Source organism: Erythranthe guttata, chromosome 3 (assembly GCF_056151865.1).
Source record: "Erythranthe guttata isolate IM_541 chromosome 3, IM_541, whole genome shotgun sequence".
In the NCBI taxonomy this organism is placed as follows: domain Eukaryota; kingdom Viridiplantae; phylum Streptophyta; class Magnoliopsida; order Lamiales; family Phrymaceae; genus Erythranthe; species Erythranthe guttata.
The window spans coordinates 16228851-16253292 of NC_142535.1; the positions used below are offsets into that span (position 1 = coordinate 16228851).

At 34.0% G+C, this 24442-nt stretch overlaps 5 protein-coding genes across 10 annotated transcripts; all 5 read left to right on the forward strand.

The window, feature by feature from the left end:
* The first annotated feature begins 55 nt into the window (after positions 1-55).
* LOC105956366 (GDSL esterase/lipase EXL3-like) lies at positions 56-1727 on the forward strand. The gene is made up of 5 exons (XM_088816063.1): positions 56-330; positions 425-555; positions 634-870; positions 998-1253; positions 1388-1727. Exons 1-5 carry the CDS (start codon positions 81-83, stop codon positions 1585-1587), a joined length of 1074 nt encoding a protein of 357 aa, XP_088672189.1. The 5' UTR covers positions 56-80; the 3' UTR covers positions 1588-1727.
* A 1842-nt stretch (positions 1728-3569) lies between these two features.
* LOC105956386 (GDSL esterase/lipase At3g14820-like) lies at positions 3570-5382 on the forward strand. The gene is made up of 5 exons (XM_088815726.1): positions 3570-3870; positions 3991-4121; positions 4220-4447; positions 4651-4906; positions 5081-5382. The coding sequence occupies exons 1-5, from the start codon at positions 3606-3608 to the stop codon at positions 5278-5280; spliced, it is 1080 nt and encodes a 359-aa protein (XP_088671852.1). The 5' UTR covers positions 3570-3605; the 3' UTR covers positions 5281-5382.
* Positions 5383-5574: 192 nt separating this feature from the next.
* Positions 5575-8732, forward strand: LOC105956400 (GDSL esterase/lipase EXL3). Of its 5 annotated transcripts, none has more exons than XM_088815722.1 (9): positions 5575-5724; positions 5810-5943; positions 6042-6274; positions 6403-6654; positions 7071-7262; positions 7384-7514; positions 7625-7855; positions 7969-8224; positions 8322-8732. In XM_088815722.1, exons 4-9 carry the CDS (start codon positions 6594-6596, stop codon positions 8519-8521), a joined length of 1071 nt encoding a protein of 356 aa, XP_088671848.1. In that variant the 5' UTR covers positions 5575-5724; positions 5810-5943; positions 6042-6274; positions 6403-6593; the 3' UTR covers positions 8522-8732. The 5 variants fall into 5 exon arrangements, with proteins under 5 accessions (XP_088671848.1, XP_088671849.1, XP_088671850.1 ...); XM_088815723.1 differs by having other exon boundaries at positions 5586-5724; positions 6421-6654; XM_088815724.1 differs by having other exon boundaries at positions 5599-5724; positions 5807-5943.
* Positions 8733-19284: 10552 nt separating this feature from the next.
* Positions 19285-21482, forward strand: LOC105950768 (GDSL esterase/lipase). 2 transcript variants are annotated; one of them, XM_012974132.2, is made up of 3 exons: positions 19285-19518; positions 20181-20636; positions 20701-21482. In XM_012974132.2, the coding sequence occupies exons 1-3, from the start codon at positions 19408-19410 to the stop codon at positions 21355-21357; spliced, it is 1224 nt and encodes a 407-aa protein (XP_012829586.2). In that variant the 5' UTR covers positions 19285-19407; the 3' UTR covers positions 21358-21482. The 2 variants fall into 2 exon arrangements, with proteins under 2 accessions (XP_012829586.2, XP_088671853.1); XM_088815727.1 differs by having other exon boundaries at positions 19366-19518; positions 20122-20636.
* A 301-nt stretch (positions 21483-21783) lies between these two features.
* On the forward strand, positions 21784-23752 carry LOC105950769 (GDSL esterase/lipase At3g14820). Its single transcript, XM_012974133.2, has 5 exons — positions 21784-22177; positions 22280-22410; positions 22499-22729; positions 22824-23082; positions 23335-23752. The coding sequence occupies exons 1-5, from the start codon at positions 21910-21912 to the stop codon at positions 23535-23537; spliced, it is 1092 nt and encodes a 363-aa protein (XP_012829587.2). The 5' UTR covers positions 21784-21909; the 3' UTR covers positions 23538-23752.
* Positions 23753-24442: the final 690 nt, after the last annotated feature.

Consider the following 24442-nt stretch of genomic DNA (forward strand, 5'->3'; position numbering starts at 1 on the left):
ATTAATTAATACAATACTTAGAAATATAATGCATTAGATCTTGCAATCAACAATTACATTTTTTTTGCTGGTAAGAAACTATGTCGTTTAATTTGTCTGTCGTGTTAATTACTCTACTTTTTCTTCCATTTGCTCGAGCCGTAATAAAACTACCCCAAAACGCTACGATCCCGGCAGTTATATTTTTCGGAGATTCGATAGTCGACACCGGCAATAACAATTATATTATCACAATAGCTAAATGCGATTTCCCACCTTACGGCCAGGATTTCATTGGCGGAAGTCCCACCGGAAGATTTTCTAACGGAAAAGTTCCATCCGACATTATCGGTATATATATGCATGCGAAAAAATATATATATGTGTGTGTATTTATATATATATATATATCCTAAATATAAAAGTTGTTACCAATTATTTGCAGTTGAAGAGTTGGGCATTAAACAACTTTTGCCTCCTTATCTCGACCCCTCTCTTCGGGATCAAAATTTATTGACTGGTGTCAACTTTGCGTCCGGAGCTTCCGGATACGACCCGTTAACGTCGCTTGTCGCGGTATATATAACATTGTTAATTTGGCCCGTTTTGTTAGTCGTAACAAGAATTTGTATTAATGATGTGTAAATGTTGTAGTCACCGTTGTCGTTGCCCGAACAGTTAGAATTGTTCAAAGAGTACATAGCAAAGCTGACGAAAATTGCCGGAGAGGAACGAGCATCCTACATTTTGAGGGAAAGTATCGTTATATTAGCCACCGGAAGCAACGATATTGCGAATACATATTTCACTTCTCCTTTAAGAAAATTGCAATACGACGTCCATTCTTACACGGACCTATTAGTCAACCAGTACGCCTCCTCCTTCGTGCAGGTACGCATTTAAAATGTTGCGTACTCACAACGGGTGTAAGTAAAGAAGGGCAGGGGCCGTGCCCCCCCCCCCCCCCCCAAGATAATTTTTGATGATTCTGATTTTAATTTGTGAACTACGATTGAAGGAGTTGTATCGTTTGGGGGCACGAAGAATCGGTGTTCTAGGGTTGCCGCCAATCGGATGCCTTCCGTCGCAAAGAACACTCAATGGAGGACTAAAAAGAAAATGCGTGGACGAAACTAACGAAGCTGCGCGATTATTCAACAATAAATTGTCGACTGAAATAGCCTCTCTCAACGCACAATTGCCCGACGCAAGGATGGTTTACATGGATATCTACAACACTACTCTTGATATCATTCAAACCCCTAAAAAATACGGTAATCGTACGTTTTATTCTAATTATTGAATACTTTATCGAATATATATATATATATATATATATATATATATATATATATATATATATATATATATATATATATATATAATGTACCGAAAAAATGTGTGACAGGATTCAAGATTGCGGATAAGGGGTGTTGCGGAACAGGGACGATAGAAGTAATATATCTATGCAGATACGCATGTTCGAATGTGGACGATCACGTGTTTTGGGACAGTTTTCACCCGACCGAAAAAACGTACAAGATTATCGTACGTCGAATTCTCGAGGAGTACACGAACTACTTCATCTGTGGGAAGTCACTATGCTGATTTATGAAGTTAAAATTGAGTTTTGAGTTAACTCATTGTGCTGTTCTCTTGTCTTGTAACTTATTGTTTAGGCACAAATTAAATTATTACTGAATTTTGTTTTCGAATTTAAAACTCTTGGTCTATTTTCGAATTAAAAACTCTTATATTTTAATATAGGGGCGTGCTAAATCCCACACTAAGATTTACTAAATCTCGCACATAAATTAAAAAAAAATTCTCTCTCTACTCATATTCTCTCTGATTTCTCTCCAAAATAATTTTATTCAAGTCACTCAAAATTCATTATTTTTTTATGCGAATAATCATAAAAAATGAGTTCCGTTTCATGTAATATTTATTCAATTTCATTAAGTTTTTTTTAATTATTTAAATACATATCAATTCAATTTTTTTCCTCAAATTCCAACTTTATTTTAGTTTGAACATGTGAAGATTTTTGTCAAATTCGAACTTGGAATGCTAGGAATATTTTTAGTGTGTGATTTTGTGAAAAAATAGGGCAAAAGAAGAAGGGTGGGGAAGGAGAAGAGAAGATTTTAGTGAGATAAATATTTTTAGCTATGTGCATGATTTGGTAAAATCAGAGTGTGGATTTAGGTGTTGTTTGCAAATGATTATTTAAAAGCAGAAGTTAGTGATTGTGATTTAAGTTAGTTTTAAGTGCTTATTTCTAAAAGTTGGGGGTGTTTGCAAATATTTCGGAAAATAAACTAAAATTGAAAAAGCAGGGTTATGCGTGCTTTTAGAAAAATAGCTTAAAGCAGATTATTTTAAGAGAAGCAAAAGCAAAAGTTGATTTTGCAAACACCTAAAAACAAATTATGAGCAAAAAAAACCGCATAATCACTTTCAAAAAACATTTGCAAACATCACCTTAGCATTTCAGTTTAATATAAGATCTAATTCTATTATTAGATCTTCTTACATTAAAATTGTTAAAATATATTATTAAATGAGAATAAATTAAAAATGGACACTCCGTTTAAGTGACATAATCGGATGCCTTTGATTGACAAACACGTGGACAAAAGTTGGACTATTGGTGCTAAATTATAATATCAATCTTTTTTTTTTTTTTTTTTTTTTTTTTTAAACTTTTATTGATTACATAATTTTTATTACGGGTTTAGGGTTTGGATTTTGGGTTTTCAGGTTTTGGGTTTAGGGTTCCAAGAATTTTTCGGGTTTTGGGTTTTGGGTTTCGGATTTTTGAGTTTTGGGTTTAGGATTTTGGGTTTTCGAGTGTCGGGTTTTCGGGTTTCGATTTTTCGAGTTTCAGGTTTAGGGTTTCGGGTTTAAGTGTTCGGATTATTTACAAACAAATTTTTAATTAATTAATATTTCAAATAAATTCATATTTTGACACACTATTATTAATTAGAGTAATTAAGTGTACTAATATGCTACTATCGGTTGCAGTGTAATGATGTGTAGTGCTCCAATTCTTGTAAAATAGGTACATGTGGCATTCAATCATTGGAGTCTATTTTTCCTTTATTAACAGAGCATCCGTTGCAAATGCTCTCCTTTATTAAATTCCTACAATATTGTAGGAATTTAGTAGAGTGCTCCTAAGGCTAAGAAAGTAAGAATTGATTTGGAGATTGCCCAAAATTTGGGGAATTTTGGGAAGCTACTAATAGCTCGCTGCTACATTAATTAATTAATTAATAGAAAGTTAGCTATATGTATAGTGAATTAATTTAGGCCAAATTACAGCCAATCCTCTGATATAATGTCAAATTACGAATTTTTTTTTCCAATTCGTCTTACACGTTCACCCTTACAAAGTCCAATTTACCTATTAAAAAAGGGTTTTTTTGATAAGACAATACATAATTGAGAGGTGGTTGTAATTACTGAAACATAAGGGGTTTTCTTTCGTAATTTGACCTTATCTCATGGGGCTGGTCTTAATTTTTCCATACATTCAACAACTTCAAAACTACTTTCTCCATTAGTGTATATGTATATATGTCTTCACATGAAGGCAGCTTTCTACAGAAGAATTAATTATGAAAATGCATGTTTTCATGTGCTTGAAACTATTTACTCTGTATTTATTGTTTAATACTTCATCTACCGGAGCAGTGATAAACCTACCGGAAAACACTAGTATTCCGGCGGTGATATTTTTCGGAGATTCCATAGCTGATACCGGCAATAATAATTATATTCCCACTTTAGCTAAAGCCAATTTCCCCCCCTACGGCGAGAATTTCATCGGAGGAAATCCCACCGGAAGATTTTCCAACGGAAAAATCGTACCGGACTTTATTGGTAAATATATACATAGTACAATTTATATATCATGTAATTTACTTAATATGTTTTTGTTCCAATTTGTTTCCAACTTATTTTCAAATTGATCATCAATATTGTCTATTAATTATGTCGCAGCCGAAGAGTTGGGAATTAAACCGCTTTCGCCTCCATTTCTCGATCCATCTCTTCGAGATCAAGATCTTTTGACCGGGGTCAACTTTGCGTCTGCGGGTTCAGGATATGACCCTTTAACCTCAGATCTCCTGGTAGTTCTTATTATCTTTTTTTTTTTATTTTAATAAATATATATATGAACCTTTATTTATGTTTGTTTTTTTGAATTAACGATGTCGAAATATTGTAGTGGGTGTTGTCGCTATCGGACCAATTAGAAATGTTTAAAGACTACATAGTAAGACTGAAAAAGATCGTCGGAGATGAAAGATCGTCCGATATTTTGAAAGAAAGTATAGTTGCCGTGTCCAGTGGCAGTAATGACATTTGGAATACGTATTCTAACGTAAGACAATTTCAGTACGACGTTCCTTCGTATACGGACCTACTAGTTCGTTACGCTTCCACCTTTGTGCAGGTATGTATGTAAAACATATAGTTTTTATTATATTCCAAATTCAATAAAATTTAATTTATTTAGATATATCATATTTTAATTGAAGTCTACATAGAATGCCCATTAAAAAAAAAATCGTGGGCGCTGCTCCAGGAATCCCGTAAAAATGTTTTGTTTCGATACTAATATGTTTATGTGAACTATTATACGATTTTAAATCAAAGGACTTGTACGGACTGGGGGCACGTAGAATTGGCGTTTTCAGCATGCTACCGATTGGGTGTCTGCCGTCACAAAGAACTCAAAAGGGAGGACTCGGAAAGAAATGCGTGGACGAATATAATCGAATAGTGCAATTATTCAACGGCAAATTATCGGCCGAAATAACCTTTCTCAAAACACAATTCCGTGATGCAAGGATCGTCTACATAGATTTTTACAATCTTCCTCTTGATATCATTCGCCACCCACATAAATACGGTATTGAATTTATCATATAAAGTAGAGCATCGATAAATTAATGGAAAAAATATTAATTTATCGATGTTTAGCTGTACGTATGTAACCTCAATTTTTTTCGAATAATTTATTTATATTCTCCAATAATTACGATAACAAATTTGATATACTTGTGCGTGGATATATATGCGACAGGATTCAAGATCTCCAATAAGGGATGCTGCGGAACGGGCACATTTGAGGCATCGATTCTTTGCAGATATGCATGTTCGAATGTGGATGATTATGTTTTTTGGGACGGTTTTCACCCGACGGAAAAAACGTACCGGATTATGGCACGTCGAATTGTCGAGGAATACATTCATTACTTCATATGTGGAAAGGCATTTTGTTGATTTATATATATATACATTTAAATGAGATATTTATTTATTTTGCACTTTGTATGCTCGAAACTAGATTGATGTATACATGAAAAATAATTATTCAATTCGAAACTTTGCAGCAACAAAAAAAAATTCCATTAGAAAGACGAAGATGCCCTCTTTTAATTCTTATCAAATACGAGGTCTAGTGTGGATGATTTATTGTGTTTAGGTGGTGCAAAATGCTATTACATATTGTTGGGGGTGTAAAGTGAAAAATAATATATTTCAAGGGTGAAAGTGAGATTAAGCCTGAAATAATACAGGGTGTTTTTGGCCAAGGGTTTCAAAGTTCTGCAAATGGAACCTGTAAAAACAATGGTTGATTATAAGCTGAAAGTGTTGGTAAAATCGACGCCGGAATTCGCTCAGCGCCTCCTCGATCGCCGCTGTAATTTCAACCGCCGTACTCTGGTAATACTCGGTTTTTCTTTTTCCTTTTCAAAATGTGGATTTTTGGATTGATCAGTGATTAATCTAATTGTTACGATTCCAGCAGTTTTATTTTTCGGTGATTCTGCAATTGATATTGGCAATAATAATTACATTACCACATTAGCTATGGGGATAATTTCACGGGAGGGAATCCCACCGGAAAATATTCCGATGGAAAACTTCCGGCAGATCTCTTCGGTACCTACCTGTTCATTATTTGAGTGAATTAGTGTGTATAAATATAAATGTCTCTTTATATTATCCAATTAATTCATGTTTTTATATTTACTCTGCAGTTGAAGAGTTGGGAATCAAGCCACTTTTGCCACCTTATCTCGATCCATCTCTCGAAGATCAAGATTTAATAACCGGGGCCGGTCAACATAGTAAAGCTGAAGAAGATTGCCAGAGAGGAAAGATCGTCCACTATTTCGAGGGGAAGTATATTCACAGTGGCCACTGGCAGCAACTGCGTTTGGAGTTCGTATTTCAGTATAAGGCATCTTCGGAACGATGTTTCTTCGCAAAGGTAATTAACATTACGGTACTATTATTGTATTTAGAATGATTGGAGAAGTAAGAACATACATTGGCGAACTAATTAGCTATTTCATTAAGGCTAAAGATTATATACGTAATGTGCTTCTAATTGTGTAGATACTATGATTATTGAAGGACTTGTCCGATTTGGGGGCACGTAGAATTGGTGTGTTTGGCTTGCCGCCAATTGGATGTATGCCATCACAAAGAACTCTCGAGGGAGGACTCGAAAGAAAATGTGTCGACAAATATAATGAAATCGCGCAATTATTCAACCACAAGTCAACACGCAATTCCCTGAAGCAAAGATGGTCTACGTAGATTTTTACAATCTTCCTCTTGATTTCATTCAAAGCCCGCAAAAATACGGTAATTTATACGCTGCTATGTATCTTGTTTTTTTTTTTTTTTTTTTTTTTAATATATTTATTTTGTAGATATTTATGTATATTACAAATGGAATAACAACGCATGGACGTATTTGAAAAATTGATAAATTTGAAGTAAAAACTATTATGGTCAACTATGAAGCCTTAAACTATTAGTAGGTGGATCATTTAATATTTATTATATCTCCAACAGAAGAAATAAATAATTAGCAACTCATGAAAAAAAAAAAGCTGGCACATGTTAGGCAAGGTCAGCTATCGATACAGCTTGCTCCGTTATGAGTATATCTTGACTTGAAGGCAGCTCTCTCTACAGTAAATCTATGAAAATGATTTTATTCATGTGCTTGAAACTATTTCCTCTGTTTGTCTTGTTTAATTCATTCGCCGGAGCAGTATTGATAGATCTACCGGAAAACGCCACCATCCCGGCAGTTCTATTCTTCGGAGACTCCATAGTTGACACCGGCAACAATAATTACATAACCACGGTTGCTAAATGCAATTTCCGCCCCTATGGCAAGAATTTCATTGGAGGAAAGCCCACCGGAAGATTTTCTGACGGAAAAGTTCCGTCGGATCTTTTCGGTACGTACCCAATTCATTGATATTTCATTCTAGCTAGCATATATAATAATTAAATATCTCTTAATTATCCAATTCTAACTAATTCATGTTTTTTTATATACGTATCTACTTCAATTTGCAGCCGAAGAATTGGGAATTAAACCACTTTTGCCACCTTATCTTGATCCATCTCTCCAAGATCAAGATTTATTAACCGGTGTCAACTTTGCGTCTGGAGCTTCCGGATATGACCCGTTGACATCCGATCCCGCCGTATTTTCTTTAATTTTCATTCGTTTTTCTTTTTTTCTTCAAAGTTACAATGTTTTTGGATTACATTATATTATGTCTGAATAAAATTGATGTCTAAAATATTATTGCAGTCTGTATTTTCGTTATCGGACCAATTACAGATGTTCAAAGAATACATAGCGAAGCTGAAGAAGATTGCCGGAGAGGAAAAATCATCCGCCATTTTGAGGGAAAGTATAATTGCAGTGGCCACCGGCAGCAATGACATTTTGAATACGTATTTTCTTACACCGCGAAGATTTCAATACGACGTTCCTTCGTACACGGACTTACTAGTGAGCTACGCTTCCAGCTTCGTGCAGGTAATTAAACAATCAATTGATTATATAATAATTTATCCGATATCCAATTCATTAAGCTCGACCATTAGGCAAATGATTCGTAAGAAACTAATTATAAATATATACGACTGAAGGAGTTGTACCGTTTGGGGGCACGTAGAATTGGTGTATTTAGCATGCCGCCAATTGGATGTGCGCCATCACAAATAACTCTCCAGGGAGGACTTAATAGAAAATGTGTCGACAAATATAATGAAATCGCAAAATTATTCAACAATAAACTGTCAGCCGCAATAACCTCTCTCAACACACAATTCACTGATGCAAGAATTGTCTACATCGATGCCTACAATCCTACTCTCGATATCATTCTCAACCCACAAAAATACGGTTCGTACATGTTCTTAATTTTACTATAATTTTTTTTGAATCAAATATTTTTTTTATAATTAATTACGATAAGAAATGTGATATTCTTATGTGACAGGATTCAAGATTGCAGATAGGGGATGTTGCGGAACAGGGTTAGTAGAAGTATCACTTGTTTGCAGATACGCATGTTCGAATGTGAATGATTATGTGTTTTGGGACAGTTTTCACCCGTCGGAAAAAACATACACAATTCTCGTACGTCGAATAATCGAACAATACATCAGTTACTTCATATGTGGGAAGTCATTCTGCTGATTTATCTGTAATAAATAATGAGCTTATAATATAATGTGCAGATAATTACAATTTTTCTGCTTCACTCAACATGTTGTTGGTCTTGAAATGACGTGGATAATATAATTTATTTAATTAGGATAAAAGCCTCTGTGGGCGACAACATATGTCTTAGGCTGAATTTGTTATTATTGGTCTGTGGGCTGAGTTTCCAATTATTATATTTGGTCTAGTCTTGTAGTTATTGGGTTATGGCCCATCGGTTATAAATTATTATAATTGTTTTTTGAAAATTGATTATGACAAAAATATATTCAAGTGTTTTTTTGATTTTAAATAAATAAAAATTAAATAGAGGATAGTGAAAAGGTACCAAAAAAGAATTAAAATAGAAAAGAAAAAAGGAAAAGCATAATATTAAAAACTAAATTAAATCAAAGAAAGCAATAGACAAAAATAAAATCGCTTTATCTAGGTCTAGCCGATGTATGTGTCAAATTTTAGGGCAATTGAATCAGAAAATCTAGTCAATAAAAAATATTATTTGGGTTAATTGCAGTTTGCATCCCAAATTATAAAAATATTATTTTGTTTTTTGAATTATATGCGAAAGACGTATTTTTTGTGCAAATCGTTAGATCCGTTGGTTTCAGAGTTCAAACTATACAAAAAAAAAAGTTTTCTTTTTTGACTGAGAGGTTTTTTTTTTTTTTTTTTTTTTTTGTGTTTTTTTGTTTAATATTTGCGTTGTTAGTGTAAATCTTTATATGGGAGCTCCAAATTGCAAAAATAATATTTAGTTTCTTGTTTAAATCGTCAGATCTGTTAGTTTCCGAGTCCAAAAAAAAAAAAAAAAAATCTATGTTTTTTTTGAAAATGTAGGTTTTTTCATATTAGCTTTCTGCGGAGATTAGAATATTCGGTATCATAAGAACTGTTGTTCTGTTTTTAGTGTTAATTGTTGATCTACAATGGTAAAATTTTGGCTGCAATTTTATGAAAAATATAGTCTTTTTAGATGAAATAGTATAATCCAGCAGATTAGTCATGGTTTATGGCTCTAATTTTTAGGTATGTTTCTAAATCTGTTTTTGTGTGTAAATTGTTCGATTTATAAAATTAGACTATTCTGAGTTGTGCAAATATTTGTTCTGATTTTAGTGTAAATTGTAAATTAAAAAAAAATGTTGTATGATGATTTTTGACTCGATCGTTCAAAAGGGTTTGTTTGCAGGCTATTTTTCTTCGGAAGTTGTTCGACCTACTAAATTAGAGTGATCAAAATTGTCAAAATATTTGTTCTGTTTTTTTTTTTTTCTCGTTTAAATTGTAGATTTAGAACCGTTTTTTCAGATATTTCCTAATATGATAATGAATTTAAAGCTAGGTGTGATGAACAAATCAATGTAAGGGAGTGCTCCTATTGCTTTTGTAAGTTCATATTACAGGTACGTGTAATAAGATTTTCGAACGGCCTTACTTTACTATGGGCTCTTTTGGTTTTAGGGATGTGATTGATAAAATTAGATTGATTAGGTTACGATTGCCCTGTTGAGTTTGTGTAACAATTGAAAAATTGAAGTTTGGATTATGGGATTGAACTTTTTTTGTAGTCGGATAAATATATCCAGATCTTATTTGAATTGATTGAAAAAATAGTATACAAATTATTACACTATTTGGACTACGGATAAGAAGCATTAAACATCTACTTGGAAGTTCCTTTAATCCAATTTTTGTTTGATTTTGCAGAAGGTTTCCCAAAAGTAGCAAGTTTGGGAAAAAGAAAAACGAGCAGGGGGAAATGATCTTGAGAATCGACTATTTATATACGCATTCTCGTTAAAAGCTAGACCACTAAAGCAAATTGGGCTTACGACAAAAACGTGCCCTAAAGGTTTCTATCTAACTCTTTGAAATTTCATTTTTTTTAAAATCAATGTCTGATCCGTAAATGTTTTTTAAGCAGATTTAAAAGGGTTATTGCTTGTTGCTAGTTGGTGTGGTGCAGGGACTTCGATTGGTTGCTATGGGACCAAAGAACTGGAAAAAACTGGTCAGTAATTCGCATCTACTTTGAACTTGTTTTGCATTAGTTTTCTCTATAAGTTTTTTAGCATTTTTATAAAAATCCGATTCTGGACTACGGTTCAACCGGACAAATCATATCAAAATCGTTTGCTTTAATGCAAACAAATGAAACTAGAATCAGAACATCTCCAACCGAGGAAAGCAACATAAAAATGAAAAAAAAAACAAGGCCTAAAAATATCTATGTTTTAATTGGACGCGCTCAAAGGCACGTTCAGCCCCTAGGTTCAGCTCTTCTAATCCCTTTCGGGTGAAAATTGTCTCTAATCATACAATTCAATAAGACACCATCATCTCCACCTCTAACCTTATTCGTTTAAAAAAACGCAAAAAAAAAAAGAAAAAGAAAAAAAGAAGTGTCTAAATAAATAAACCAATAATTTGTCTAGAGGCCTTAAAAATCTATAGAACTTAAATGCATGTGAGTATATCAACGAATGTGCAAGGCCAGGAATAGTAAAAAAGTTGCATAGCTGTAACACTACTTTCTTAGAAAACCTTAAAAATCAATCACACCTAAATGCATGCAGCAAACCTTAAAAATCAATCAACAGTGGATAAAACATGAAATCTCTAATTTTCTCTAATCCACTAATCCAATTTTAGAACAAGTTTAAATTGATTAAGAAAATTACGGGTTTGAATCTAAATTGGAATGTATCAGAAACAGCAAAATGAAATCAGATTTTAACTAATTGAAAATAATTCCTAAACTTTCAATTATTTCACAAAAATTACACGTGCATTATTGTTATCAACAGTGGATAAAATATGAAATCTCTAATCCCACTAATCCAATTTCAGAACAAGTTTAAAATTGATTTAAGAAAATAATGGGCCGAATACGTGTGAAAGGAATCTTTAATTGGGCCAACTAGATAAATAGATTTCAGCCGAGTAACAAAGTTTCCGTTAGCATTTCAGATTCACCACCTAGGTCAGAGAAGGAAAGTTCCACTGCAATCTCCATCAATACTAAAACTTAAATACAACAACCAACTTCAGGTTCAGATTCTAACATGTGAACGAAACAATTGAACATCAGGTTCAGATTCTAACAGGTGAACGAAACAATTGAACAATTACCAACCGAAACGCATTATAGGGTTTTCGATATCAGTCTCAACGGAATGTCTCAATGTTAAACTGCTAGCACGAGTTGGTTAGTTGTTTGTATTTTCATCCCTCTGCCTCCTCGCATATATGCCATTTCCAGCATTTATGCCGATGTTGTTGCCTCGATTCTGGCCCCTGTTTCCATTACCACCCACATTTGCAACAGGGTCGTGTCTTCCGAGGCATGTCTTCTCGCGCGCCTCCCTTATATTGCTATCAACATATATAGCTGTTTCACAAGTGGGGCAAATGTCATCCATCTAAGAATATTCACGCTGTTAATTTTTGATCAGTTGTTACTCTAAATACCTGTGAATTTATTTATAATTTTTATTTTTTATTTTTTTTGGAAAAAAAACACAGTTAGGGTATTGCTAAGAAGAAGAGGAAATTCACTGAATTAACGAAGAATTTTAGAGAAAATTCACTGAATTGTGTCAATTCAGCATAACTATTCCATGCATATAACAAATTAATGAGCTCGATCAACTAATGATGATATACAAAATAATAATAATGCAATATAGGGGGAAGGGGGAAAAAAGAAAAAAAGAGAAAGAGAGAGAGAGGCCAATGCGACACATAAAAACTGATATTGTATATGCTAACCCTTTCATTTCATGGTTTTCAGTGCAGATGGTTAGAGAGAGACTGAACAATTTCTCTAACAATCTGCACTCAAAACCATGAAATGAAACCACTCAAAACCATGAAATGAAAGGGTTAGCATATAAACCATCTGTTTCTTTTTCAGTGTCGCATTGGCCTCTCTTTCTTTTTTTTCTTCTTTTTCCCCCTTTTCCCCTATATTGCATTATTATTATTATTTTGTTAATTTTGTCTATCATCATTAGTTGATCGAGCTCATTAATTCGTTATATGCATGAAATAGTTATGCTCTGAATTGTGTTGAATTTTCTGTCAAATTCTTTGTTATTTCAGTGAATTTCCTCTTCTTCTTAGTAATACCCTAACTGTGTTTTTTTCAAAAATAAAAATTAAAAATAAATTCACAGGTATGTAGAGTAACAACCGATCAAGAATTAACAGCGTGAATATTCTTAGATGGATGACATTTGCCCCACTTGTGGAACATCTATATATGTTGATAGCAACATAAGGGAGGCGCACGAGAAGACATGCCTCGGAAGAAACGGTCCTGCTGCAAATGTGGGTGGTAATGGAAACAGGGGTCAGAATCGAGACAACAACATCGGCAAAAATGCTGGAAATAACATATATGCGAGGAGGCAGAGGGATGAAAATGCAAACAACTAACCAACTCGTGCTAGCAGTTTAACATTGAGACATTCCGTTGAGACTGATATCGAAAACCCTATAATGCGTTTCGGTTGGTAATTGTTCAATTGTTTCGTTCACCTGTTAGAATCTGAACCTGATGTTCAATTGTTTCGTTCACATGTTAGAATCTGAACCTGAAGTTGGTTGCTGTATTTAAGTTTTAGTATTGATGGAGATTGCAGTGGAACTTTCCTTCTCTGACCTAGGTGGTGAATCTGAAATGCTAACGGAAACTTTGTTACTGGGCTGAAATCTATTTATCTAGTTGGCCCAATTAAAGATTCCTTTCACACGTATTCGGCCCATTATTTTCTTAAATCAATTTTAAACTTGTTCTGAAATTGGATTAGTGGGATTAGAGATTTCATATTTTATCCACTGTTAATAACAATAATGCACGTGTAATTTTTGTGGAATAATTGAAAGTTTAGGAATTATTTTCAATTAGTTAAAATCTGATTTCATTTTGTTGTTTCTGATACATTCCAATTTAGATTCAAACCCGTAATTTTCTTAATCAATTTAAAATTGGATTAGAGAAAATTAGAGATTTCATGTTTTATCTACTGTTGATAACAATAGTGCACGTGTAATTTTTGTGGAATAGTTGAAAATTTAGGAATTATTTTCAATAAATTAAAATCTGATTGAAAGCCTCTTGAAAAATCAAAATTTGGGATATATAGGAAATTGAGAAGAAAAATAAAAATATTTCTTTATATAATTTTATTTATATTAAATACACATATTTGGAATGGGTATATTACAACCACCCTTGAGGTATTGTCAAATTACGAACCTCTTCTATGAGTAATATTAACTATATTGCTATATTAATCTCTAGCACAGTAATATTAACACAACAAAACTCATTATTATTGTGTAATAGAGTAATATTACTATGTTTATCGTTCAACAAATGTAAACATAATAAAAAGCCAAAATAATTAATATTACTATGAGTGACAGTAATATTACAATAACAACAGTAATATTACAATAATAGACAGTAATATTATCACGTTACTCCGTGAATAACTTAAAAAAAACCCCAAACAAAATAATAATATTAATGTGGCTGACAGCAATATTACAATAACAACTGTAATATTACCATGAACCACAGTAATATTATTGTGTTTACAGTAATATTACAATAATAAACATTAATATTATTACGTTACTCCGTGAATAATTCAAACAAAACAAAAAACCCAAAAAAATAATAATATTAATGTGGTTGACAGTAATATTATTGTGTCAACGGCAGTACAATTACGTTAATATACTGTCATTGACAATATAATTACGTTAATTTACTGTCAGTAACATCACAATTACGGTCAACGTTTAGCGGCGAACGTAAAAAAAATAATAATAAAAAAAACACCAAAAAAAGTCAACTGTTGAATCCGGCGGCGCAAAAAAAACAGACCAGAAGAAGGAAAAAAAAAAGTCAACGCCGGAATCCGGCGAAAAAATTCAGAAGAAAGAAAAAAAAAATCAAAAAGTCAACGCTGGAATCCGGCGGCAATTTTTTATTTTTTTTTTGAAAAAAAAAGTTAAAATTGGATTCTAGTGGTCAAAATTGGATTTTTGTGGACAAAATTAATTAAATTTGGGTTATAATTAAGAATTGAGTATAAAATGTTGGGGGTAATATTATCATTTACATGAATGTTTCCTCTAGCCCATAAACCTAGAATAATAAAGATACTTGGTTAGGGACCTATGCACAAAAATGCCTTCTTTCTAAGCACCTCGTGAGATTATAGGTAGTTACGGTTTATAAAATTACATGTGCATTCCTCAAAGTTAGATTTCAATTACTATATAACTCTATCTAACCATTGACTTATACTATTTTCAAATTTGTCCAAATGTTGAGATAAGTACATGGTCCTACTTTTGCCTCGAATACGGGTTTAAACCAGACATACGGATCGAATTAGCCTTTTCTGTAAAACAATTGATTTTTTTTAAAATTAGATCGAAAATCGGAATCTCACGATCCAAATTATTTCATAAAAAATAAAAGTGGATGTCGGAATTTTGGAATTTGGATTGAAAAATATTGTTCCACAATCGCAAAATATCAGATCGAAATGAACTGAAATACTTATGTTCGAATTTGCAAACACTTCAATTATAATTTAAAGCTTCTGGGCTACGTCGGATTGGGAGGATCTCCGGAGTTAATTAAGATATATATTTATCTCTCCCATCAGCCGAAGTCATTTATTTATTTCATAAAACGTGAATTGAAAAAGACTTTTATTGCAAGGGTTCTTATAAAGACAAAAACATATAATATGAAGAGAAACTAATCGATATGGGAAACGGGGAACGTATTTGGGGAAACGACATGTCTCGGAAATGGGAATACGAAAACTTGGGGGAAATGTTGAAATATTAAAAATATAGGGCTATATTTACAAATATGTTATATAGACATATATAAGTTTTTATTATATATAAATTCTTTTTAAATATTATTATACAAACATATTCAAAATAAATTTTGCTATCAACTTTAAATTTGTAATTAATCATTAAATCATGTAAATAATTAGGGAAACAACAAAAATATTTGAAAATTTGCTATTCAAACATTTTTTTATTTTTTTAGAAATCACAAAATGGTCCATAAGGTGTCCGACAGGTGTCTTCGTTTCCGACACAAAACGTTAAGAAATTGAAGTTTCCGTGCTACATAAGCGTTCAGGCCTTGGATTTCATCGACTTCCAGTTGTAAAAAAATGATGTTAAAATTTTACATATTTGGATAAGAATATATCAACTGCTTTTATAAAATATATATAATATCGATCGATGTATCCATTCCGGCAGTTGGTAGATATATAACAATTGTAATACTTTTGATTCATAACATAAATATAAAAACGAAACGCTGAGTTATGTCTATATATAGCATAATAAAACAATAGGAGAAGAGTTAAAATTTACTGTCTTTATACAATATGGGCAGCCTCCGTCACTGTCGGTCGACGCAAAAAAAATGGTGATCTACCCAAGAGGTCGTTGCTTTGTAGCTGGCGATGCAAGATGGGAACAATAAAGTTGTGCTCATATCTTCCAAATCAAAGACATAGAGAGACCTCTTGTATGGATTTGTGTACTGTCGAAGAGGAACAGCAAAATCCACCGCCAGTGTAACTCAGGAAAATTGCTCGTTGGCCTATATAATCTAGTTCCACACACTTCATCCGATCGATATCTATTTGAAAAACTTTAAAATCCAATCCATCTGTGTTAAATTTGCATGAATAAATTTTCTGAACCAAGAGGAGCTCAACCTTACCACCCACATGTGCCAAGGCTCATCCACCATCATTATCGGGTTGAATTCAAGAGTGTTGCCCACGAAACTAATACTTACGAATAAATTACCAGGATCGACAAATTCATAAATCTTGCCTTCAAAGGACCCTACCGCCCTCAATCTGCGCCAATCACGACCTTCGTCTACTTTTTCAACGTGGGAAAACTCTTCATCTCCAATTCGACAAAAAGATTGCTCACTAGTACAAACCGAGTTGATCAAGACATGACAACCAGATTCGGTGGGTGGTTTCGACAAGACACATATATTGTACATTGAAGCTAGTTGCAATTTTTGGAGCTCAATTTTCTCCATAGATATCGGATTCCAAAGACAACAGCAGTCTGTTCTTGGTTTTGTTAAAACCAACCATCCGTAACTACAAGCCAATACGTCCATACCATGCAATATAGGAACATTATTTAAAACACGAGAACTACTCTCCAAAAGGTTGTAAATAAAATGCTTCCGATTCTCGTTGCCGTGTGATATCAAAAGCACAGGAGGTTTTGCTCTCCATTGTTTTCGCCAGAGAAAAAAACAAAACAAACAAACAATAAATAACAATAATCGGAAGAGAGACACGATTAGTAAAGAGAATACCAATTTTGTGTTCCAATTCTTATTGCAACTCCCTTATCTTATTAATAAAAGTAAGGTTGCTCCTGCTAAACCCTAGAAAATTTTTTCCGCTAATTTGATAGTTATAATTTTTATTTATTTATTTATTTTTATTATTTAATTTCATTTAATTTAATCAAGGTTAATAAATCCACTAAGTATCAAGATTTTTTGACCCAATTCTTCACACGTAGTCAAGCCTTTTATGTGTTCAATTTTAGTTTTATATATTTAGATGATGTTTTCTTAATGATTTTTTGTTTCATGTGAATACATATAGGTTAATGGATTGAAATAGTATTCCCGAAGAGCTTCTTGAGTTAATATTATCGAACGTATTTGCTAGAGACAGGAACAATTTCAGCTTAGTGGGTCGATCTTGGAATGCAGTTGTGGCAACCTCACAATACCGTATTTCGCCGATGTTCAATCTAAAGAAGAAGCATGTTTGAAATTTTTTTCAGAACAACACTTTCTTCTACATGGATTTCCCCAAACTTGAACTCGAGAATGCAGTAATACGCTTCTCCAATCACGGATGGTTGCTCATGATATCTCGTGATGGTAAAGCTCTATTTTTCTACAACCCGTCTGACAACCATATGATTAAACTACCCACACCAACAGATGCCCACACTACAATATGCTTCTTCCACCCACCAACTTCCTCAAAGTGTTTCGTCTTTGGAATTGCAACCGAAACGGTGTAAATTAGTTATAATTTTTATTTATTTATTTACTTATTTATTTTTATTAATTAATTTCATTTAATATAATCAAGGTTAATAAATCCACTAAGTATCAAGATTTTTTGACCCAATTCTTCACACGTAGTCAAGTTTTTTATGTGTTCCATTTTAGTTTTATATATTTAGATGATGTTTTCTTAATGATTTTTTGTTTCACGTGAATACATATAGGTTAATGGATTGGAATAGTATTCCCGAAGATATTATCGAACGTATTTGCTAGAGACAGAAACAATTTCAGCTTAGTGGGTCGATCTTGGAATGCAGTTGTGGCAACCTCACAATTCCGTATTTCGCCCTGTCTGATGTTCAATCTAAAGAGGAAGCATGTTTGAAATTTTTTTCAGAACAACACTTTTTCTACATGGATTTCTTCAAACTTGAACTCGAGAATGCAGTAATACGCTTCACCAATCACGGATGGTTGCTCATGATGTCTCGTGATGGTAAAGTTCTATTTTTCTACAACCCATCTGACAACCATATGATTAAACTACCCACACCAACAGATGCCTACACTACAATATGCTTCTTCCACCCACCAACTTCCTCAAAGTGTTTTGTCTTTGGAATTGCAACTGAAACGGTGTTTCCATTCGATAAGCTAAGAGTAGGGATTCTTAAACGTGGAGAAGGAAAGTGGGCAACCAGTCTTACCGGCAACAAATATCATGCATTCATGTTGTCCCTTGGGCCCCCAATTTATGAATATGGGTTGTTATACTATTTGGATGTCAACGGAAATATGGGAGTCTTTAATGTCGATGAATTTGACACTAGGGATTGGGCTGTCTTTATACGGTGTCTAGAGCAATGACGGCTTCGTAGAAATATTACAGAGCACTACTTGATCAAACCTAAGGGCCAGAAGGACATTTTTGCTATTTTTGCTGTATTTGCAATGCACTACGACATCAGAAAAGTCCGAGTATTTAGGCTTTCGAAAGATTTTTTGTGGGAATTGGTAGAAAATATAGGGGATATGGTGTTTTATGTAAGCAACACATCGTCTTTCGGTCATAAGACTAATGTAAAAAGCCTGATGAACAAGATTTTCTTCTCGAAGTTCCACGGAGATAATGTTGTTTATTACTCTCTCGATTCACAGAAATATCATTCTCTCGAGGGCGATTATTCAAGCGACAATGCTCATGGTTCTAGAAGATTGGACTTTGCAGCTTGGACGATACCTACGTCAATTGATCCGCAACTTCCGAAAGAAGCAATGACATGGTGTCCACAAGTGGATCAGACTACAATTTAACGTTAATTTAAGTAGATTTTATGTCTTGTATGTTGTTATGTTGTCTATTCATTCAAATATTTTTTTTTTTTTTATTACAAGTTTTTTTAGATACAATTTCAGTGCTAAACGTAAAGTTATATTAAGTAGTCGATTTTTCTATTTTGTGCAAAAAAAAATGCATCAAATGCAAATTTTTGTTACTAGTAATAAATAATACGGAGAGTTTGTTAACAATTTGAAAATATAGGGGTGGTTTTGCAATTCCATGATTTTTATAAGTCTATTAGTCAATACGCGAACGCGATTATCAAGAGTCGCGGTTTTAGGTTTCGCGCTTCTAATCAGGGATTTGGGAATAGTTGATTGAACCCAGCACTCTTTCTTCTTCTTCTTCTTCAATTTCTACTGTATTTGGGCCAAGGGTTTCAAAGTTCTGCAAATGGAACCTGTAACCACAGTGGTCGATAAGCTGAAAGGGTTGGCGAAATCGACGGAGGACTTGGCTCAGCGCCTCCTTGATCGCCGCCGTAATGCCAACCACCGTAGTCCGGTACTGAATCCTACTATTTCGTTTCTTTCTTTCCTTTTTCAAAATGTGTGATGATAATTTGTTCTAAGGTTTTTGGCGATTTCAGTAACGGAAAATAATCGTATTTTCTCGTTTACTATGCAACGGATTTGATGAAATTAGAGAAATTAGTTATTAATGGTAATTTTCTGCATTGGAAAATTTGAATCAATGAATCAAAGGTGGTTGGTTTAATGGTTAACATGGATAATTAGTGTTGATACGTATGCTATTGGTGATAATTGAATTAGGTACTTCTGATAAGAAATTCGACACTAATCCCTCGGGTTTTCTGGAAGCGTTTGATTTGGATTGTTATGTATGGTAGTTTATCGGCATCGGCAATTTTTTTTTATCAATAAGTGAAATGTTGATCTTGTATCGGCTAACATTGTGAATTAGTGTTGCTAAGTTAGCATTTTGGTGATAATTGAATTGTTCGTGATTTATTAGTAAAATCTAGCCTCTACTGAATTGTTAGAACATTTCAGGCTCTTTTCGTTTCTCGATTTCAATGAATATGAGTTTTGTATTACTAGTTTCATTATGTGTTACTTCTGTGTTGACAAAATTACGGCTTCATAGGCAAGAAACAAGCTATGTGATGGGGGAATTTACATCTCTTCGAATGACACGATTTGCAGATTGAAATACTGAAGCGTTTGCAACGAGAAGCATTTTCGGATATAATGAAGCTGAGAGATAGGCAAGAGAAGGTTGAAAAACTTCTAACTTTTTACAAATCTTCGAAAGGAAGTCCATTCCAAGAAGCAAGCACTCACGTGAAGGGGAAAGTAGATATTCAATGGGCGTTCTTCATTACAGACAATGTTGACGAACACAAACACAACGCAATTCAAAAATCAGGTATTCGAACTGGCATCGATGCAAAGCTCATATTCGAAACCGCAGTTGGGGAAAAGGACGCACTTGTAGCTGAATTTGTAGCCAGTGAAAAGGACCGGGGCGATGTTTTGGGGGGCCCACTTTCGCTAGCCAAGATTTTTTACGCAGCGAATGTTAGTGATTGGTTCTCTGCAGTTGCGGTTCCAATGGGTGCACTGTGCAGAGATGTTTCGGTTTCAGCAAGTTCTCATCAGGTAAATTGAATCTTGTCCGTTGCGTTTAAGGATGGAAAAATTATTTGATTTATATATTCTGCAGGAAAGGGCAATTACGGAATATTCTGAATTCGGGCCTCCACTTTTGAGTCAACACAAGGGAAGTGCTGTTGGAGTAATGGTGAAGAAATCGAACATGGTTGCCTCTTTGGCTCAGTTTGTTAATCCTTGCGGGGTTTCACGTTCGTTGAGCACTTTTGGGGAAGTCGTTTGGGAACTTTCTAGAAACACGAAGGTCTCTGTTTTGGGTGTGCACAGTGTCTATAGATCAACGAGTCAAAACCCTAGTCTTGGAGCGTTGGCTTTCCCTATTAGCATATTTCAACGTGACCAATTTTCGGAGGAAGATAGCCCAACGAGTGGCGAAAGACGTAATTCTGATGGATCTATTGCTGTTATGATGAACAGAGAATTTGACGAGAACTCAAGAATTGGGGGGTGGATAGAGACGAAAAATTCGAACCCCAGAAATGTTCAATGGGCTGTTACAATGAGTGATACACCCGAAGACGAGCTTGGATGGGGTTTGACTTTGGGAGGGTCGGGTCAATGCCTGCAAAATTCGCAACATTTTCAAATTGAATCATTTTTTAATTTCAATGTCGGCAAAAACTTTAAATTGCAGCCAGCTTTTATGTATGTTAACGATGGGGGTACCCAATTTCCGGCCCTGATGCTTCGATCCAGTTGGTCTCTATGAATTACGATTGCTCTTGAGCATTTTTCGTCACACCTAAGTCTCGAATTTTTTTTGTGCTAATTGAGAATTCCTAGGATTGGCTGTTACATTTAAATATGTGGTAACATAAATTTTGTGTCGCTTTATATTTTGTTGCTTTCAGGTAGTCGCAGTTAGAAAGCAAATCTACGATTCCTATTTGGAGTCGACACGGCCACTTCATCGGTTATTGAACGGTGGGGGTCAAACTGTCAATTCCCACATGACCACTTAATTTAAAATTCATATTTTTTTTTCGTGTCGATACGGTTGCCCTTAGTGTATAGGACTTCTTATTAGTTGGTTAGATAGTTTGAATTTTGCTCCACAATATATGTGTGTAGTGGTAGTTAGCAAGCAAAGTTTTTCTTGGATTACTATATCTTGAATTCTTATTCTTCTTGATTTGGGATATATATATATATATATATATATATATAGCTGACACAAACACACATGCGCGTGCGCGCAAGTTCAGCTATATATACACCTCGCTCCATTACAAGTATATCGATCTTGACGTGAAGAAGAATTATGAAAATGAAAATTTTCATGTGCTTGAAACTATTTCCTTTATTGTTTGTTTTGTTTAGCTCGTCGTTTTCTGGTGCAATTGTAAAAGTACCGGGAAACACTACGATCCCAGCAGTTATGTTTTTCGGAGATTCCGTAGTCGATACCGGGAATAATAACTACATTACCACATTAGTTAGAGCTAATTTCCTCCCTTATGGCAAGGATTTCATTGCAGGACAACCCACTGGAAGATTTTCCAATGGAAAAGTTCCACCAGATCTTTTTGGTATATAAAAATAAATAAATAAAGAAATATTTCTTTACATTAATATTATCCAATTAATTTCATGTTTTTACATCAATGTTTATATATATATTTACTTTGCAGTTGAAGAGCTAGGAATAAAGCCTTGTTTGCCTCCTTATCTCGACCCATCTCTCGTTGATGAAGATTTACTAACCGGGGTCAACTTCGCGTCTGGAGGTTCAGGATACGACCCGTTAACATCTAATACCATGGTATTTTTGTAATTATTTTTTATTTCGATTACATGATTATACTGTCTGAGTTAATTTAATATGATGTATGAACATTATTATATTGCAGTCGGTGTTTTCGTTATCGGACCAGTTAGAGATGTTCGAAGAGTACATAATAAAGTTGAAAAAGATTGCTGGAGAGGAAAAATCATCCTACATTTTGAGGGAAAGTCTATTTGTGGTGGTTTCCGGCAGCAACGACATTTGGAACTCGTTTTTTAATAATCTAAGACAATTTCAGTACGACGTTCCTTCGTACACGGACCTACTAGTAAGCCACGTTTCTTCCTTTGCGCAGGTAATTACCATTATATATTATAATATTTTCCGACATATAAGTATTAGCTCTCGTATTAGTCGTTACTAAGATTGTAATTAATTATGATTTGAAGGAGTTGTACCGTTTGGGCGCACGTAGGATTGGCGTATTTAGTATGCCGGCAATTGGATGTATGCCATCACAAATAACTCTCAGGAGAGTCGGGCTCGAAAGAAAATGTGTGACCGAATATAACGAAATTGCGCAATTATTCAACAAAAAACTATTATCTGCATTAACCTCTCTCAACGCACAATTCCCTCAAGCGAAAATGGTCTATCTGGATTTTTACGATCTTCCTCTTGATATGATCAGCAACCCACAAAAATTCGGTAATTTATAATTTTATATTATACGCTACTCCCTCTATTTCATAATAGCTCTTACTTTTAAAAAAATATTTTCGTTCCATACAATCTGTCACTCTACGTTTTCAATACTGGATTAAATGCATTTTGTCATGTTTTAACCTTATTAATTCAACTCCAAGCATTAGATCTCACTTATATAAATCATTAAATGATAAAAGTTATTTTGGTCATTTTTATGTGATTCGAATAAAATCAAACCATATTTAATGACAGGATTCAAGATTGTAGATAAGGGATGTTGCGGAACAGGGACGTTCGAGACATCGTTGATGTGTACGTACGCATGTTCGAATGAAGACGATTATATATTTTGGGACAGTTTTCATCCGACAGAAAAAGCATACAGGATTCTCATACATCAAATGCTCCAAGAAAACATCAATTACTTCATCTGTGGAAAATCATTCTGCAGCTGATTCACATTGCTGCAAGATCAACTGCACAATCATATATATAAATTATTTCTGTCACAAGAAAAAATTGACCCTCATTCACACATACTTACTTGAACATGTGTGATTATATTTATCCAATTTGTTATAAATTCTTAGGCCTGTACGTTTGGATTGGTAATATAAGATTAACCAATATAAGATTAAATTATATAATGAAAGTCAATTATATTATTGGACCTTCGATGATTCAACCGAAAACACGCCTCGAAGACAATATGAGTCATGATAGCATAATATATGCGGGTCGACTTAATAAGTTACTGGGAATGCCAAACATCAAATAAAGTCTAATTATTTGTTTTTTTTTTGTTGGCCAAAAAGTTTTTATTCCATAAATACTTATGAAAGTATAAGGGGGTCTCGTTAAAAACCTTGTGGGCCCACACAAGGAAAATAGCACCCCTAAATCGAAGGAGTAAATACGGTATATGGAGCACCCTATACAATAAATTACAAAGAGGCCCAAAAGGAGGGTTAAAAATGCAATAAATAAAAGTTCTAAAACTATATAAACCAAAATACTAAAAGTTCCAAAATTGCATAGGAGACCCCAGGCGGGGGTGAATATGATAATACGCAGAACATGCAGGCCTCCCTTGCAGAAATCCAACACCACTTACAGAATTTGCAAAAAAGCCCCCAGTACCAATTCCTGAAATTGCAGAAAATGCCCGAGGCCGGGTTATTTAGTTAACGAGGGCTAATTTAGTTAACCAAACGAGACCTCACTAGACAAAGTTGATAACTATTTGAAATTCGATAATCACCAGCCAAAACAAGAGTATAATTAATTTTTAGGGGAAATTACGATAACCCCAAAAGTAAGGTCAAATTACGAAAAAAATCATCGTGTTTGGGTAATTACA